Source organism: Heterodontus francisci, chromosome 1, assembly GCF_036365525.1.
Source record: "Heterodontus francisci isolate sHetFra1 chromosome 1, sHetFra1.hap1, whole genome shotgun sequence".
NCBI classification, from domain to species: domain Eukaryota; kingdom Metazoa; phylum Chordata; class Chondrichthyes; order Heterodontiformes; family Heterodontidae; genus Heterodontus; species Heterodontus francisci.
In genome coordinates, this window is record NC_090371.1 from 201,285,603 (window position 1) to 201,301,749 (window position 16,147).

The 16,147-nt window shown below is 47.0% G+C and overlaps 1 protein-coding gene across 1 annotated transcript in view; it reads right to left on the bottom strand.

Annotated features, from left to right (window-relative positions):
• Positions 1 to 723: 723 nt before the first annotated feature.
• ablim2 (actin binding LIM protein family, member 2) overlaps positions 724 to 16,147 on the bottom strand; it is a 444,286-nt gene continuing 428,862 nt past the window's right edge. The window contains exon 20 of the mRNA XM_068019832.1: positions 724 to 2,449. Coding sequence (XP_067875933.1) covers positions 2,336 to 2,449 — 114 coding nt within the window. The 3' untranslated portion in view covers positions 724 to 2,335. The remainder of the gene's footprint in view (positions 2,450 to 16,147) is intronic.

Sequence of the window (16,147 nt, forward strand, 5' to 3'; positions counted from 1 at the left end):
TTCCAGTTGCCCTCCACTTTTCTAAACTGACCGTAGGCCTGGAGGCCCTCCATGCCGGTGTGGGTGCGGCTGCAGCCAAAGGCTGCCCTGTAGAGGAATTCCCCCCTCCCCCACGGTAGAGGCCTGGCTGCTGTATCTGTTCTTTATTTAAATTTTTTAAAAAGTAGTGAGAGGGCACTTCCATGTCGAAGACCCTTCTCAGTCTCTTATCATGCATTGCAGGCTGCTGTGCCTCTCAAGTTGGAAGGTCTCTGATTAGCCTTCCAACTTCGAGAGTCTGCCCGCCGCCCTTAATTAGACAGGGAACCTGTCTCCATGTCAATTAAGTGTGTGCCTCTGTGAAAATCCCAAAGAGTAACTGTTTACCCCCAGGGTCAGGTTTGGGACTCAGAGTTCGTCCCGATTCCTGTTTCCTGCCTCCAAAGGGAAAATCCAGCCCTCAGTGTCAGCATCAAGCACTTCCAGGTCAGATGTAACACGTTAGATCCAAAGTAAAGGTCCCTCAATACAGCGTTACCTAATTCCTTAACAAAACAGCCACAACCGCACTGTTTCCAACACAAGTCATCATGTGGTCTCTCTCTATTAGACTGGCAATCAGTGCCAGTTTTGTGCTGTGGGCCCATACCCAACAGGAGGTTTCACTTAAGATGCGGACAGTCAGCAAACACAGCAAAAGAAACAATTTGCATTTATGTAACATCTTTAATGTAGCCAAGGTGTTTCACTGGAGTGAGATCAAATAAAATTTGACACCGAAACTTTAAAGGAGCTATCAGGACAGGTGACCGAAAGGGGCAGGTTTTAAGGAGTGTTATCATGGAAGAGAGGCGGAGAGATTTAGGGAGGGAATTCCAGAGCCAGGGGACAAGCAGTTGAAAGCATGGTTGCCAATGGTGGAGTGATTAAAATCGGGCATGCGCACCATGCAGAATTCGAGAGGGATGGCGAATGTGGATCGGGGTGGGTGGGGGAGGTGGGTCGTGTCAGCCGGAAATGGCCTTTGGGATTGGAACCTGGGGGTTGGGGCTGAGAATCGGGGAGGCCAGGACTCGGAGGTTGGGAATCTTGGGACTGGGAGTGACAGCGGGATGATGTACTTCACAGATAAGTAACTTAGCTTTTTTGTTGCAGGTGTTCTGCAGGGTTTGTTTTCTCTGAGAACAATGAGTGCTGTGGCTGGCTGCCTTGGGAAAACCAATGTTGCCACCAGGACCTGCTGCAGACGTTAGGCCCCTTATTTGCATATTGTCCGCTTCAGGCATGGGTAAAGGACATCACTTACTTAGGAAGTGTTTGAAACAACATTCTGGCTGAAAAAAACAATTTTCCTTTCTCAATACTTCATTCAAACTTGATGGATTATTCAATGACAAGTTCAAATTAAATATAGGAATCAATATCAGCAGACTTGGTTTGGATGTTCTAGCGGTTTACTGAAAATATATATTTGAAACTGGAATGACATCAGTCATCATTTACATAAATAGCATCTCGTCTAAACTTGGGCAAATAGGGCCTTACAACCAAGCAACGGACAGCTAACATGTAACTACCACAGACATAATGCATTACTTCATTTCATTGCAGCATGTTTAAATTTAGTTTTTGTGAGTTGTGTAGATGTTGTGCATTTAAGAAAATGTTAGTGAAATATTAATGGACACTAATCTAGGTGATTGCACATGGTGCTAGCATCTTGAGTATATGCTTGTTTATACTTGAATAAAGTGCAGTATTAGCTTTGCTTCTTCCCCTGCTTCCCATCAAGCAACTTTTCTACAAGTATCAGTGAGAAGCAATAATTATACCCATATCTATTTCTATAACCAATCTCTAGCTTCCAATGCGAGCTTTCTTCCTACCAACAAGCCTATTAGCAATAATCTATTATTGTACCAGAATCGTTGTTTAAAGACCTGGACCTTTCATAGAGATGATAACAAATTATTGCCAGATGGAAGATTTTTAAGAGTTTTTTTTGATCAGGATAAAATGCACTTTGGACACTAAACCCTGAGCTTCCCCTTTCCCTCCCTCCTTTGTCAAGCAGTCCTATTATGCTATAGTTTAACTAGACAGCTATTTCTTACAGGTTTTCAGCAAACAACAGTCTAAGCTTAGAGCTTAATGGCTATAATACTTAGCTTTTCATGCAAGATTAGCAGAAACACAACCTCTAGGCTTGCACACATTCTCAAACTGTTCTCATAATTCATCCGGTGATGAAATAACATACAAGTTGTTCAAGTTATGAGCACAGACTTGGTTTTTCCTCATAGGATTTTCATTGCCATAATGGACTTTCCCTGATGAAATTTATATATTTTACTGGTTAAAAGAGGCGTGCTTTTTTCTTCATATCATTTCTCTTCCATAGTGCAAGTCGATTAAATTCTTCTATAGTCAAACCAAACACCTGATAGAATTCCTCTGGAGACAAGTGCCGCTGGAAAAGAAGAAAAGATATTACTGTATTTATGCCTAGAGGAGAAAAATATGTTTCTTTACAATTGTTAGAAGTTACAAACAATAAATGTAGAATAGTTATAAAAAAACAGCAATTTTATTCAAAGAAGTTCTGATGAAGGATCACATCTGTAGCATAGTCTGATTCTGAGACATTAACTGATCTGCTGTGCATTTCCAGCAATTTCTATTTGTATGATGTTTTATATCTCTTAATATTTATGTTCAAGCACATAGTTAATGATTATTAGAGATCACCAATTTAAAACCCTTCCCGATTAAAGCTTCTCTGAAGAACTATGAAAGAGGATAATCTCTCTCTGTAATAAAATGCACCAGTGTTGACACTGGGATTATTTACTACATTAGCACCAATATGTTACAGGAGAAAAAAACACTTATGCCAATATGCTTTACTATAGGGAGTAATTTTCACCTTCATTACTTTGGCAGTGAACTGGCAGAGTGAATCGCTGACCCACTATAGACCCATCTGATTTAAAATTGTGGGCAATCCGCTCCACTAATTTACTAATCGCCAATCACACTCCTCTTAGGTGGCTCGCTTGTTGAGAGGGCAGGAAACCAGCAGAGTAGCTGCTACTTGAAAGAAATCTACAACACCTGAAAGGGGGGCTGCACTTTAGGATGGTGGTTAGGGAAAGTGACTTTCTAATGCAGTAGCTTGTACGAATTTGACAAGAGACCTCAGATTCCCTGATGCAGCTGTGATGGTGCAAATAGAGAAAATGAACAACAAGAAGGATGCTCCCCTTCCCTTCGTCAGACAAATTAGTCAGCAGCAAGGGAGAGAGGTGGTGGAACAAGCAAATGCTACCAGCATTGTTCCCAGGACTTGGCTGTAGTGCAGGAAACGATGTAATAACCTCACCAGGACTGCCAAAGTAAGAATCTTCTTCACTGACTCTTAGGGCTGGATCTTACACGGCCCCCGCGATTAGGCTCCATGGCGGGCTGGGGGAGTCGGAAGATTGTTCTGGCAGAAGCCCACCACAGAGCCCGAAGCTGGAGGCTGGATTTTACAAGGCCCCTAACATCGGGATCCATGGTAGGGGTGGGGGGAAGATTGTTCCAGCAGAGGCTTGCCACTGAGCCCGATGCCTGATCTTCCCGGCTGGGTGATGGGACCTGGATTAACATCTGCACACATTTAAATACACCTACCTGTGACCTAACAGTTGCACCGCAATCTTCGGAGCGGCAGCCGGCACTCACGCACCTTCACTTTCCCAACTGGGGAAAGCAGGCGCAACACTGGTGGGGAAGGAGGGAATGTAAGATTTTTAGTTGGGGGGAATGGGGTCAAATTATCATCATCAGTGTAGGGGATAGTGGGAAGGGGTGAACTGTGAACTTTTTACAGTCTGGACAGGGGTGGGTGGAAGGTCATATTTGTAAGGCAAGTGTTTTGTGGGGAGCGGGGGGTAAGGGCAGATACTTAATTTTGTTATTGCGGAGTGGGAAAAGGGCATCAGAATTTTATTTGGTACATTGTGGGGGGGGTATCTCTTAAATTTTTTTAATTAACTGGCAGGGCTGGTTGCCCTTTAAAAATGGCACCAGCACCTGCACACTGGCAGCTGATGCCATTGCCGGCATTGTAGAGCCCGCTCCCTCCATGTGAATGGGGAGGCAGGGGGGGTTGGCCAACCCGGGTATTTAAATGAGCCGCTTTGCAGTGGATCATGGCGGCTTTGCGGCGCATGACCCGCACATGCGGGCCACCATTATGCTCACCTGCCGCCGGGATAAATGGCGCGGGGTGCTTAAAATCCAGCCCTTACTCTCTGACCAGCCTGTACCAATCTACTTTAGTTCTTGCACTCTCAATCCTTCCTTTTCCTGCTTCCCATACCACTTCTTCAACAATGGGATGGATCACTATCCCTCATTCAGCTTGTATTCAGACACTCAAGGCCTGATACTGCCCTTACAAATACTTCCCATTCTTGGTCAAATGCTGCTGCTTCTTTTCATACACACTTATGAAAGCTGCTTCAGACATCTTCAAAACCCGAGAACAGGATGCAGATAACTCATTTCCATTCTTCCTGCAGAAGCTGGCACACAGCAGAACAAAGAACACAGAACAAAAAGGAGGATGCCTGTCACAATGCACATCATGGCACCAATGCACAAGGCCACCATTAACAGCATTAGCCGAGAGTAAGCACGTGGAACATTGGAGATGGCCAGGCTGGAGGCCACACACAACAGCATGTTTGGGCATCTTCCCTCTTTTTCTTCTTTCTACTGAAATTTCTCACTCACACTCTCAGCATAATGACCTAGTGATGCTTAGAGGAATCTGTTCTCAGTGACTCACAAGTGAGCAGGAGCAAATCCAGGTGGAAAGGACAGCCAAGGACCCAGTTCACTGGAGGCAAACTTTGTCTTAGCTCTGCTGAAGGGACAGAGATGCAGACTTCAATGTTTCAGCCTTTAAACAAAAATGTTTTCAGTGAACCAGCAATTGCTCACTGCATTGTACTGCCTGCTAAGGAGCTTCCACAACGTGTCAGAGAGAGTAGAGGAGCCCACTACCAACTTGTGTCAGGGTTTTGCACATGGCATTGAAACTCTGCAGTTTACCACACAGCCTGTGCTCACCTCAACCGACGCTGCAGCTGGTCTGCCCTGCAGGAATCTGAGGCTTCAATAATAGCATCTCTCGCGGTGCTGCTAGTGACCCTCAATCATCTTGCACCTTGGACAGATTGACAGCATGAATGGATACCAGCATCAGTTATGTCATGGATCCCCTACAATCTGTTCTCCAACAGATCAGTGGGAATGCTGAACTACAGCCCAATAACAGGAGCAGAAATGCAACAGGAGGGAAACATTTGTCATCTCTCAGGATGACAGCACAGTTCCTCATAACCTCCTCAACAAATGGCTGTCCTGGTGCTCGAAAGCCAGCTGAGCCAGACTCTCAGGCCCAAGCTCCTAAAGGCTGTCAACCACAAGCATCGAGAGCTCTTGACTGAGACACAGCAGCTTTCCTCTTCCCATGCTGAAGCCACTGGGGGAGCACCTCACAGGGGCACTGGACTAGGTGAGTGAGCACTTGAGACCAGGTTGATAATTAGTAATAGGCATTTGTATAATGCTATATAAAATGTATAAAAATTATAATTCTTATGGCCTTAGACAGGCTGCAGAGGAAATTTACCAGAATGGTATTAAGGATGAGGGATTTCTGTTCTGTGGACAAGTAGAGAAGCTGCAATTGTTCTCCGTTGAGCTGAGATAGTTATGGGTAAATTTAATAGGGGTGTTCAAAATCATGAAGGGCTTTGATAGAGTAAATAAGGAGAAACTTTTTCCACTGGCAGGAGGCTCAGTAAGACAGAGGACACAGATTGAAGGCCAGAGGCAAAAGAGCCAGAGGGGAGATGAGGGAAATTTCTTTACACAGCGAGTTTTTGTGATCTGGAATACACTGAGAGGGTAGTGGAAGTGGTAGTAGAAGAACTTTCAAAAGGACATTGGATATATACTTGCAGGGCTATGGGAACAGAGCAGTGGAGTGGGACTAACTGAATAGCTCTTTCAAAGTGCCAGCACAGGCTCAATGGGCCAAATGGTTCAGGACTGCACTGACCTTGACTGCAACAGGCAATGCAATGTCAGCTATGGCAATGGGATGCAGGTCTTGTTGCAGATAATGACACACATCTAAGACAGCATCCCTGGGGAAGTGCAGCCTCCTTAGGTGCTGTTCCTCAGAGAACTGCAGGTATGCTGTCCTGGGGATATAATCGCTATAGAGAAGGCAAGGATGCCTATGGGTGTGTCTCCGCCTATTGGTTCTCCATGCAGTTTGAGCTCTGTTTGTTCATTCCTCCTGCTGCTGCTCTTCTTCCTCAGCCTCAAGCCAGAGTGGAATTGCCAGAAAGACCCCAACACAAACAAAGTATGTTGCCAGAAGCCCATTAGAGTACAGAGTCAAAGTCAGAACATTCTACAGCCTCTACAAGTGCTTTGAAATAATCTAGGTAGCCAACAACTACAATGTAATACAAGCAAAATGTCTCCCAAAACATTTCCAGTATTTCATCTGAGAGCAGCTGAAGATCCCCTTGAACATCACTGAAAATGTCCACCTCTTTTCTTGTACCATCCATGGTTTCTGGGTGGGATGAGGAACTGGTGGTAGCAACACATACAGAGGTGCAAAATGCATCGGACCTCCACCTGTTTCTAGCAAGAGCTCCAGGTGTTTAATTTGAGGTTGCGCCAAATTGGTGAACAACCAACAGTAAGTCGGTGGTTCTGTTCTCAACATAATTTTCATTTTGCTACTGCATCAGTTTAGGTGTAAATGACGTGGTAGTGAGAATGAAATTGTTCACTATGACTCCTGAAGTGTTTAAGTAGAGACCATCTTGCAAACCTTAATAGCAGATGTGGAAGCTAATCAGAAACAGGATTTGTTTATTGTTTTATATTGAACTGAACTTATCATGGACTCAAAAAAAACAGGGTTTGGGAGAAGCAGGACAAGGGATCCTCATTATACGATGTAAAATCTTAATTACACAGAATTTACAGCACAGAAACTAACCATTCGGCACTGGACTATGATGTTTATGCTCCAAGCGAACATCCTCCCACCTTTCTTCACTTAACCCTATCAGTGCTTAAACTTTAAACAGCTTAAATTAAACTTTTTAAAATTCTGGATGGAAATGTGGGGGAAAATTATATATCATGCCACCAATCTATCACAATGGCCCTGATATTTACGGGGAGGTGGGGAGGGAATGGGTGCCTGCTGACAGCTGGGATACCCTGAAATGGCAGGAGCGCCTGGCAAATGTAACAGCAGAACCTCATTAGGACTTTTTTTTAAACTCAATTTCCAGCCGGCTGCTGGCCAGCCTTCAATCCTCCCATAGACAACAGCTGGGGACGGTCCCTGAGAATTGGGGGTCAATTTGAGTAGACACAGATCGCATGGAGGAGAGAGGTTGGTGGGCCATGGGAGGTTACTAGGGATGAGGTCACCGGGGGAGCGAGGTTGCCAGGGGAAGAGTGGGACCACGGGGAAGAAGTGAAGAGCAGGACCGTGGGAGAAGAGGGAATGTGGGGAGGGTGCGTATGGAATGGGAGGGCTCATGGTGAGGCGGGGGCAAGAGGGTCCATGGGATTGTGAGGAAGAGAGATCATGGGTGGGAGGGAGTGGAAGAGAGATTGCATTGGTAAGAAAGATCATGGTAAACAGTGATCACGGAATCCCAGGGAAGAGAGGTCAGGAGAGGCTTGGAGAATGGTGGAGAGATTGCAGGAACGAAGAGAGAACATACAGCCTCAGAAGGGAGTTTGTACTCTTTCTGTGGCCCAAGTTCAAACCTCCTATTGAACTTGTTCTAAGTAATGTAAACATGCTAGCAATCCACATCAAGTTGGTTAGCATCTGACAGAAAGGAATGTAGTGAAACATTTTGGTCTAATTCTTCATCAAAATTTACATCCAAAGCTTTAACCAATCTTTCTTTATCAAGTACTACTGATTGGCATTGCCATATATTTCCAGCATTATTCTGTTCTTAAGAAAACTTTCAGCGCTAAGTATTATTTTAATCTCTTGTCTTCTTGATCGTTTCTTTCTTCAGCAACAAGAAAATCCATAAGGAGAACACAATGTGTTCAACAACAAGCTGATCCTGGAGATGGCAGAAGACTGGTTGCACAATTTGGGCTGAATTTAGTGGTCCCAGCAGCGGCCCTGAAAATGGGCGCAACTGCTATTCATCATGTGGGTGGCTGCCCCACTGCGATCACGTGGCGGGCGGCCATTTTTCATAATGGTGGCGTGGGGCCTGTTCAATCATGCGGCGGGGCGGGATGCGAGACACCAGATACGTCTTCAGATGACTCCGGAGCGGGTGTTCGCACCACATTTAAAGGCCTGCCAGCCTTGCTTGCATTGCTTCCTTGCACTCATTTGCTGCCAGCTTGTCAAAACTTGAGACAGGTATTGCAGTGACTCTGGACCCTCCACTCCCCGGAGGCGGACCATGCCGAAAGGCAAAGGCAAGACACAGGATAGGCCCACGGTTTAGTGATGCCTCCCTCAAGATTCTCCTCCAGGCTGCAAGGGAAAGGTGGGTGGTCCTTTTCCCCAGCTATATAAAGAAGGGGTCTTCCTGCTTGACCAAGCCTGGATGGAGATAGCTGAGGAGGTGAGCAGCTGTGGGATCAACCCTTTGAAATGGGTACAGTGCTGCAAGTGGGTCAACGACCTCCTGCATTCTGCCAAGGTGAGTGCTCCACACCCCTCTCCTTTTTAGTGATTGCAAGTGGCCATGCAGGAGGAAGTGGGACATGGAGAGGGAAGCACTAAAATGGCGATGGCAGAAGGGATTAGGGATCTCCTCATCCTGACAGAGGAGAGTCAGATCTCACAAATGCGTGCAGATCTGCACACCATCTCCTTAGCCCTAAGCGCTATGCTGCAGTGGCAACGCGAGAGAAGGATGAGGCATCTGGAGCCTTCTCTAGCTCCTCTTCCTTCTCTGATGAGCAGGGAGGTTCAAGTGAGCTTTGAAAGGGAGGAGAGGCTGACGCCCACAGCTGGGTACTCCCCTCAGGGCGCTCCGAGTGTGGACAGTGGCTCCTCAGCCCCTCTGCCAGTGAGCCCAGCTCCAGCAGCCGCGACATCTGAGGAGAATCTTGCACTAGTGCAGGAAACCCTCAGACAGCCGGGGCCCTCCAGACCTCAGGCAGCCAGAGGATGGCTGCCAAAGTCATCACAAGACAAGGGACAGAGTGATCAGCAGTCTGCCTCCAGCACAGCTGCTAGCAATGGGTTCACACCTCATAGAAGCACTCGTAAACATATAAAGGAAAGCACTTAGACACATTTGGGAGTTCACGGGTGTCTGAAATTTGACAGGTGTTGCACCATGTAAAGTTCTTTTGTTCAAGCCATTAACTTTCATTGTGTAAAAGTGATTATTCTATCATGCCTTAATTGTGAACTGCTGACTTCACCCTTACCCCTTTGTGGAATGCCAGTGTAAGCACAGCCCTCATTTGAATATGACTGCCCATGGGCACTAGCGCGTGGTTGAGCTGGGTGAAGGCATGGAACACAAATAGAAAGGAGGCGACAGGCTGCATGCACTGAGGTGAGTCTTTATTGCTTTTTCTCTCAGTAGCCATCAGGCTGGCTGGAAGCGGGTAACTATGAGATTGTCTCTTGCCTCCTTGGCCTGTCACTCAATCTGCCTAGCCTCCGGTGCAAGGGCTTCAACATCCAGTGCTGCTTGCTCATCTCCCTCTTCCGCGACCTTCTCATCAGTGGGGGAGTGTCACTCAGTCATGTCATCGTCATGTAAGGCCTCCCACCTCTGCAGTGCTAGATTGTGCAGAGCACAGCAGACTACCACGATACAAGAGACCCTCGCTGGGACATACTGCAGGGCTCCACTGGATCGATTGCGGCAGTGGAATCTCAGCTTCAGCAGCCCAATGGCCTGCTCAATAGTTACTCAGGTGGAGCTGTGGCAAGTACTTTTTCTCTGCTGCATTGTGAGGGTTCCTCACAGACATCAGTAGTCAAGTCTTCAATAGGTACCCCTTGTCCCTGAGAATCCAGCCCTGAAGGTGTGCAGGGAGCCTGAAAAGCTGTGGCGCCTGGGACTATCGAAGTATGTAGGTGTCGTGGCTGCTTCCCGGGAAGCGAGCACACACCTGCAGGAAACGCTTTCGGTGGTCGCAGACCAGTTGAATGTTGCTTGAATGGAGGCCCTTCCTGTTGATGAAGGCAGCTGGCTGGTCTATTGGAGCCTCGATGGCCACATGCGTGCAATATATCACACCTCGCACCAGGGGAAATCCAGTAATGGCCCTGAGCTCGATAGCCTTCTCGGCCTGACTATCAGGGTTGTTCCGGTAGTGCACATAATCGCCGGCCTTCGGTCACCTCCTTGGTGCAGTGGTGAACTGCTGCCTGGAAAACCCCCACACATGTTCTCGGAATGATCCAGACACATAAAAGTTTAGTGATCTTCAGGGCCACTAGTATAGGGTGACCCCCAAATCCCATCGGTTACAACTTGTCCTGCAGCAGGACGCATAAGTCGGTGACGCCCGCTCAGACATTTAGAGGTAGCTGATTCGCGTCTGGTACACTCTCTGGCGCAGGTGGACCCTTCTTGGCATGGCCAGCTGCTGCTGCTCTCATTGTGGAGCTTCACGGGCAGGCACAGCTGCCTCTTCACTCTCCCTCCATTGGAGGCGCAACATCACACCACAGGGATCTAAAAAGTAAGGATGTATGAGCCCCATGCCAGGTGACCAGTGGGCCAACAGAGCAATGTCAATACAGAGACAACCCTGCCTTGGCAACTGAACTTTTTCTACTCCTCCCAACAGACTCCCTGATGGCCCTTGCTGATAGTCGACTCTCTCATCCAGCAGTATGCGCAACCAAACATCTCACCCAACAGTATTTTCACCCGATACAGCCACGCAAACCAAAGCTCCCTCCCCCAACCTTGCACAGAACCCAAACCCAAGCCCCCTCTTTCAGAGCACCCGATACTCCGACCCCCCTTTGCAGAGCACCCGAGATCCTGAGCCCCCTTGTAGAGCACCCAAGACCCCTTGGTGCTTTCCCACCACTGACTAAATCTAGAACCGACACATGACGGCAGATTTCCGGGTGGACGCTTCTGACACAATTATCTGGCCCCCCACGCCACCATTCCTGCTCCAGACGGCCACTCTAAATTCAGCCCTTTAACTGCATCAGAGATCAGGACTATTATAGGCTGTCATCCTTCAGACAGGAAAATTCATTTGGTTCTTAACAAATTGCAGGCTACATTCAATTATTGCCAAAATGCATATTGTTCCACGAGGGAAATACATTTAGTTATTCTGCCTCTACCATTTGCTGTTGGTACATCTGTTTTGTGCTGCATGGTGAAGCGGTTGGAGATTGACTTAATGTGATGCCCAGAAAGTGGTTAAGCAATACAGTTGCTGTGAAGACAGGCTACGTCTTATGAGTTCAGCACTGTAAAAAAAACATTTGGGCTGGATCATAAATACTTCATTGCTTGGAGACAGTTTTAAATGTTTACACATGAGAAAGAAATAGTCACAGCATTCAAAATGTCCAGACAAGACCGTTTCCTTTCTCATCCTTCTCTGGAATTCTGGTGCACTGATTTGGAAACATGGTCAAACATGATTTGTCTATTTATTAGCAATACTGTTTCAAACTTTGTCAGATGGAGATTAATTAATTACCTGATGAGTATCTGTTGTCCAGCAACAGCACTCTGCCAAATAACTTCTGTTCTCAACGCACCACTGGTGAACTCCATCATATGGTCTTCATTTGACACCTGACTCTGTGATCTTATCAAATTTTTCTCAAAATGACATTTGGAATTGATCAAATAAGATTGTGGAATTTGTTTAATTTCAGATTTTAGTGTTTTGGGAGGATTAGAAATTGCGAACAATGTCATGTCAAGTGATAGTTATAAAGACTGAAGTTAGTGCTATCAGTCTTGACTAATGAATCCAATTTAAGCAATGTTTTAAAATAAAAGGTGTAGCGACTCTGCATACTGGTATCAATGTTTATACTAACAGCTTGTAAAATTAATGCCAGGCATGAAGTTCACATATGAAGTTCTATAAATTACATTCTTCCCTTCAGATTGGATCATTGTTGAGGATCACTGGCTGAGATCAAGATTTGTGTATTTATGTGAGGTAGTTCTGAAAGTTGAAAATTTTATTTCATTCTTTAGGTCACAGCTGTGGTTTAGTAGGTAACACTCTTGACATTGAAACAGATTGCAGGGAAGAGATCACATAGAAGAGATTACAGGGAAGTGAGATCACGGGAAAGAGGGATCACAGGAAAGAGACCCACTCCAGGGACTTGAGCACATAATTCAGGCTGACACTTCAGTGGAGTAACTGTCAGTGCTGCTGTGAGAGTCTATCCTCTCAGCTGGATGAAAAAGATTCCACGGCACTTGAAGAGCAGGGGAGTTATCCCTGGTGTCCTGGCCAACATTTATCCCTCAACCTAAAACAGATTATCTTGTCATTATCACATTGCTGTTTGTGTGATCTTGCTGTGCACAAACTGGTTGCCACATTTCCTATGTTACAACAGTGACAACATTACAAAAAGTACTTCATTTGTTGTAAAGTGCTTTGGGACATCCCAAGGTCACGAAAGGTGCTATATAAATACAAATCTTTTTAAAAAAGCAATTTAATGACAGCACTAAAGATCTCTCAAGTTTAGTGTCACTTAACAGTTGGCCTTAAAGGGGTAACTATACACCTTGTTGTTTCTGGCGGAGAGCTTCACTCACTCGGAATTCAGACACATGACTACCCTGCATACCACCCTTGCCCCACTCACCACCACCACCCCCCACCCCCCTGCTATGATTTGCAATGTATTCTATTCTGAATGTGTGCTCCGGGTGGACAAGGTTCTGTGCTGAATTTTCCCAACCACATGACAGTGGGCATGGAGATGGGTGGGACCAGGAAAATAGCTGGGAGTCACATCACGACAGCTCCCCAATGCATTCTCACCACTGGAGCAGTTTCCCAGGGTTGGCCTGAGAAATGGATCGGCTGCCCACTGAAAGAAGGCGGGCAGCCAGTTTCTATACTTAAAGCCCCAATTATGGGTGATATTGTGGCACCACTGACATTTTGCTAGCGGCGGAGTGGCCCCCCCCCCCCCCACAGTGTGTGGAGGCTGCCAGCGCCATAGAGACAGCCTGCAGGGCCAAAGAAGCTAAAGGCTCCACGATGCAAGGAGGGGGCCAGCAGCAGGAAAGGCTGCACCTGTTGCCCAAATGCTTCTGCTTGAGGGGTTTCCCCTTCAATTTGAGGGGTGTACCTGCTTGACCCCTCTGAAATTTTTATTTAAATTTTCACCTCTGAGGGCGCCTCCATATCAAGGCGCCCTTGAGGTCTCCCATCTGCCTCAACAGCACCCAACCTCTCCCAGTGGGGTTGCCGAGGCTCCAGGGCTGCCAACACCTCTGGACCTGCAGCTTTAGGAGCCCTCCCGCTTTACTTAATACAACGGCAAGCATGGAAGTTGTCAATTAGGAGGCCTCCTCCGGAAATATTGCTCTGCCGGTCTCGGTCCTGGCAAGTGCAGTCTCGGGATCCCCATTTGGCCCCAATGTCAGGGTCCTAAGCTGATGGGAAAATCCAGCCCTCTGTGTCAGGAGTACCATAACTTAAATTATTCCATAGGAAAATAAAAACGAATATATTTTTCACAAATTACAGTGCAAAATATTTTCAGTGGATCCAGTAACATAGCATGTTGTGGTTTGAGGCCACGGCATGTTGATTTATCAGTTCAATGCATCATGGAAGAGCAAATGGAGTTCAATGCTCAGTGATTCCCTACCTTATGCCATGAAATTTTGATCTTAGAGGACTGTGAGGTGAGGTTAGGAAAGCCGTTGAACTGAGTCTGTAATCTTCATTTATAGGACAATGATAGGAAAAATTAAAGGCTGCATTTGCTGACAACGCAACCACTAGGTGGTGAAGTACTAGCACATGTGCAAATGCAGCTTCTTCCACTGAAACATCACTGTCTGTGACGTTCAGGTAGCTGCCAGGATTAAAAATGGCGCTGCTCAATTTATCACAAAAACAAATTCAACCCAACAATCCCCTCAATGGATGCCATCGCCTCCTCCATCCCACCCGCAACAGTCCCCCGCTGCTCCTGCCACTGCTTCATTTGTATCATTTCTTGGATGTTTCCTGTTCAACTGTTTTGATTTTTTTTGACAAAGACAGAACTCTGTATGATACTGCTTCTCGCTTCCCCCACCACCCCACCCCGCTGTTCGGCCACTCGCTCCCCGCTTCCCCTCCACCATCCTGCTCTCCAGCTGCTCGCTCCCCGCTTCTCCCACACCCCTCTCTCCAGCTGCTTGCTTGTTCGATCGTTCCCCACCGCGCCACCCGAAGAAGCAAGGCGGGCCACAAGGGGTAATGGGTTGACGTAGGAGCGAGTGGCTGAGACGAGGGAAGCACCCTGGCCTAAAGCGAGCGGCTGGGGGAGGGGAGCGGGAAACAGGGAGCAAGCTGCTGGAGTGGGGTGGGGTGGGGTGGGGTGGAAGCAGGGAATGAGCAACTGGAGAGCGGGTTGGGTGAGGGGGGAAGCGGAGAGCGAGTGGTCGGACAGTGGGATGGATGAGGGAAGCGGGGAGTGAGTGGCCTGAGAGCGGGGAGGCGGGAAGTGAGGAGAGGGGAGCGAGCAAGCGGCTGGAGTGCAGGGGTGGCGGGAAGCAAGGAGCGTGGAATGAGCGGCCGGAGAGCAGGAAGCAAGGAGAGGTGGGCGAGCGGCCGGAGAGCGAGGAGTGTGGAGCGAGCGGATGGACAGCAGGGAGGCGGGAAGCAAGGAGCGGGGATAATCGGCCGAGTGGAGTTGGGGGGGGGGGGGGAACAGTGGCAAGGTCTGGAGTGAATGGCTGAGGGGGCGAAGCAGCCGGTGGGGAGGAGGGGTGAGAAGCGTCGAAGTCTGGAGCTGAGCGGGACGAACAGCCAGTGGGGCGGGAGAGGGTAGCTGATGACATTTTCCTGCACATGTGCCAATTAGTCCGAGCAAGTGGGAGGCTGCACACGGGCAGCATCTCATTGAGTGCAGGAGACCATTTGCGCATGTACGCAGCTTGTACTGCTCTGATGACGTCGGCAGGCTGCTGTGTTGTCAGGAGCCACTTAGAAAATTAAATGTAATCCAATCTCTCAATCACTTCTAAGCTGCCAGTTTCACCTTTTGCAGTTATCACCATATTATGCATGCCCAGATCAGGTATAGCACAAGTTAGCAGGTTAGATGCAGGGTGACTTTTGCTTCCCTTACAGTGTACTTTAAATCAAAAGAAGCTTCTTACTGCATCAACCAGTGTTACATCTAAATTTCATATGCTAGCTATACTTGTGCCCTCTCTTAGTGAGCTTGCAAATTTTGTACAAATATGTTGTTAATGAGGAGCTGAGTTGAAACTACTCAAACACTTAGGTTAACAAGTTAACGCAACACTCGGAAGTAAAAACAAGAAATGCTTGTGACCCTTCTTCAGAACTGGAAAATATTAGAAATATGAAAGGTTATAAGCAAGTATAGCAGGGCTGGGGCAAGAGATAACAAAGGAGAAGGTGTAGATAGGACAAGGTCACAGAATAGCTGACCAGAAAGTCATCGAGCAAAGGCAAACAATATGTTAATGGTGTGTTGAAAGACAAAGTATTAGTACAGATAGGGTGTTAACGGACTGAAAATTGAACAGCCGCAAGTACAAACATGAAAAAAAGCAGTGGATAAGCAAACTGAACAAACTAAGATGAAATAAAATAAAATAAACACAAAAAATAAATAAATAAGAAAAAATAACTAAAAATAAAAGTAAAATGGCGGGACCGTCATGCTCTGAAATTATTGAACTCACTGTTCAGTCCGGCAGGCTGCAGCATGCCTAATTGGTAAATGAGATGCTGCTCCTCGAGCTTGCGTTGATGTTCACTGGAACACTGCAGCAATCCCGGGACAGAGATGTGAGCATGAGAGCAGGAGGGAATGTTGAAATGGCAAGCAACCCGAAGCTTGGGGTCATGCTTG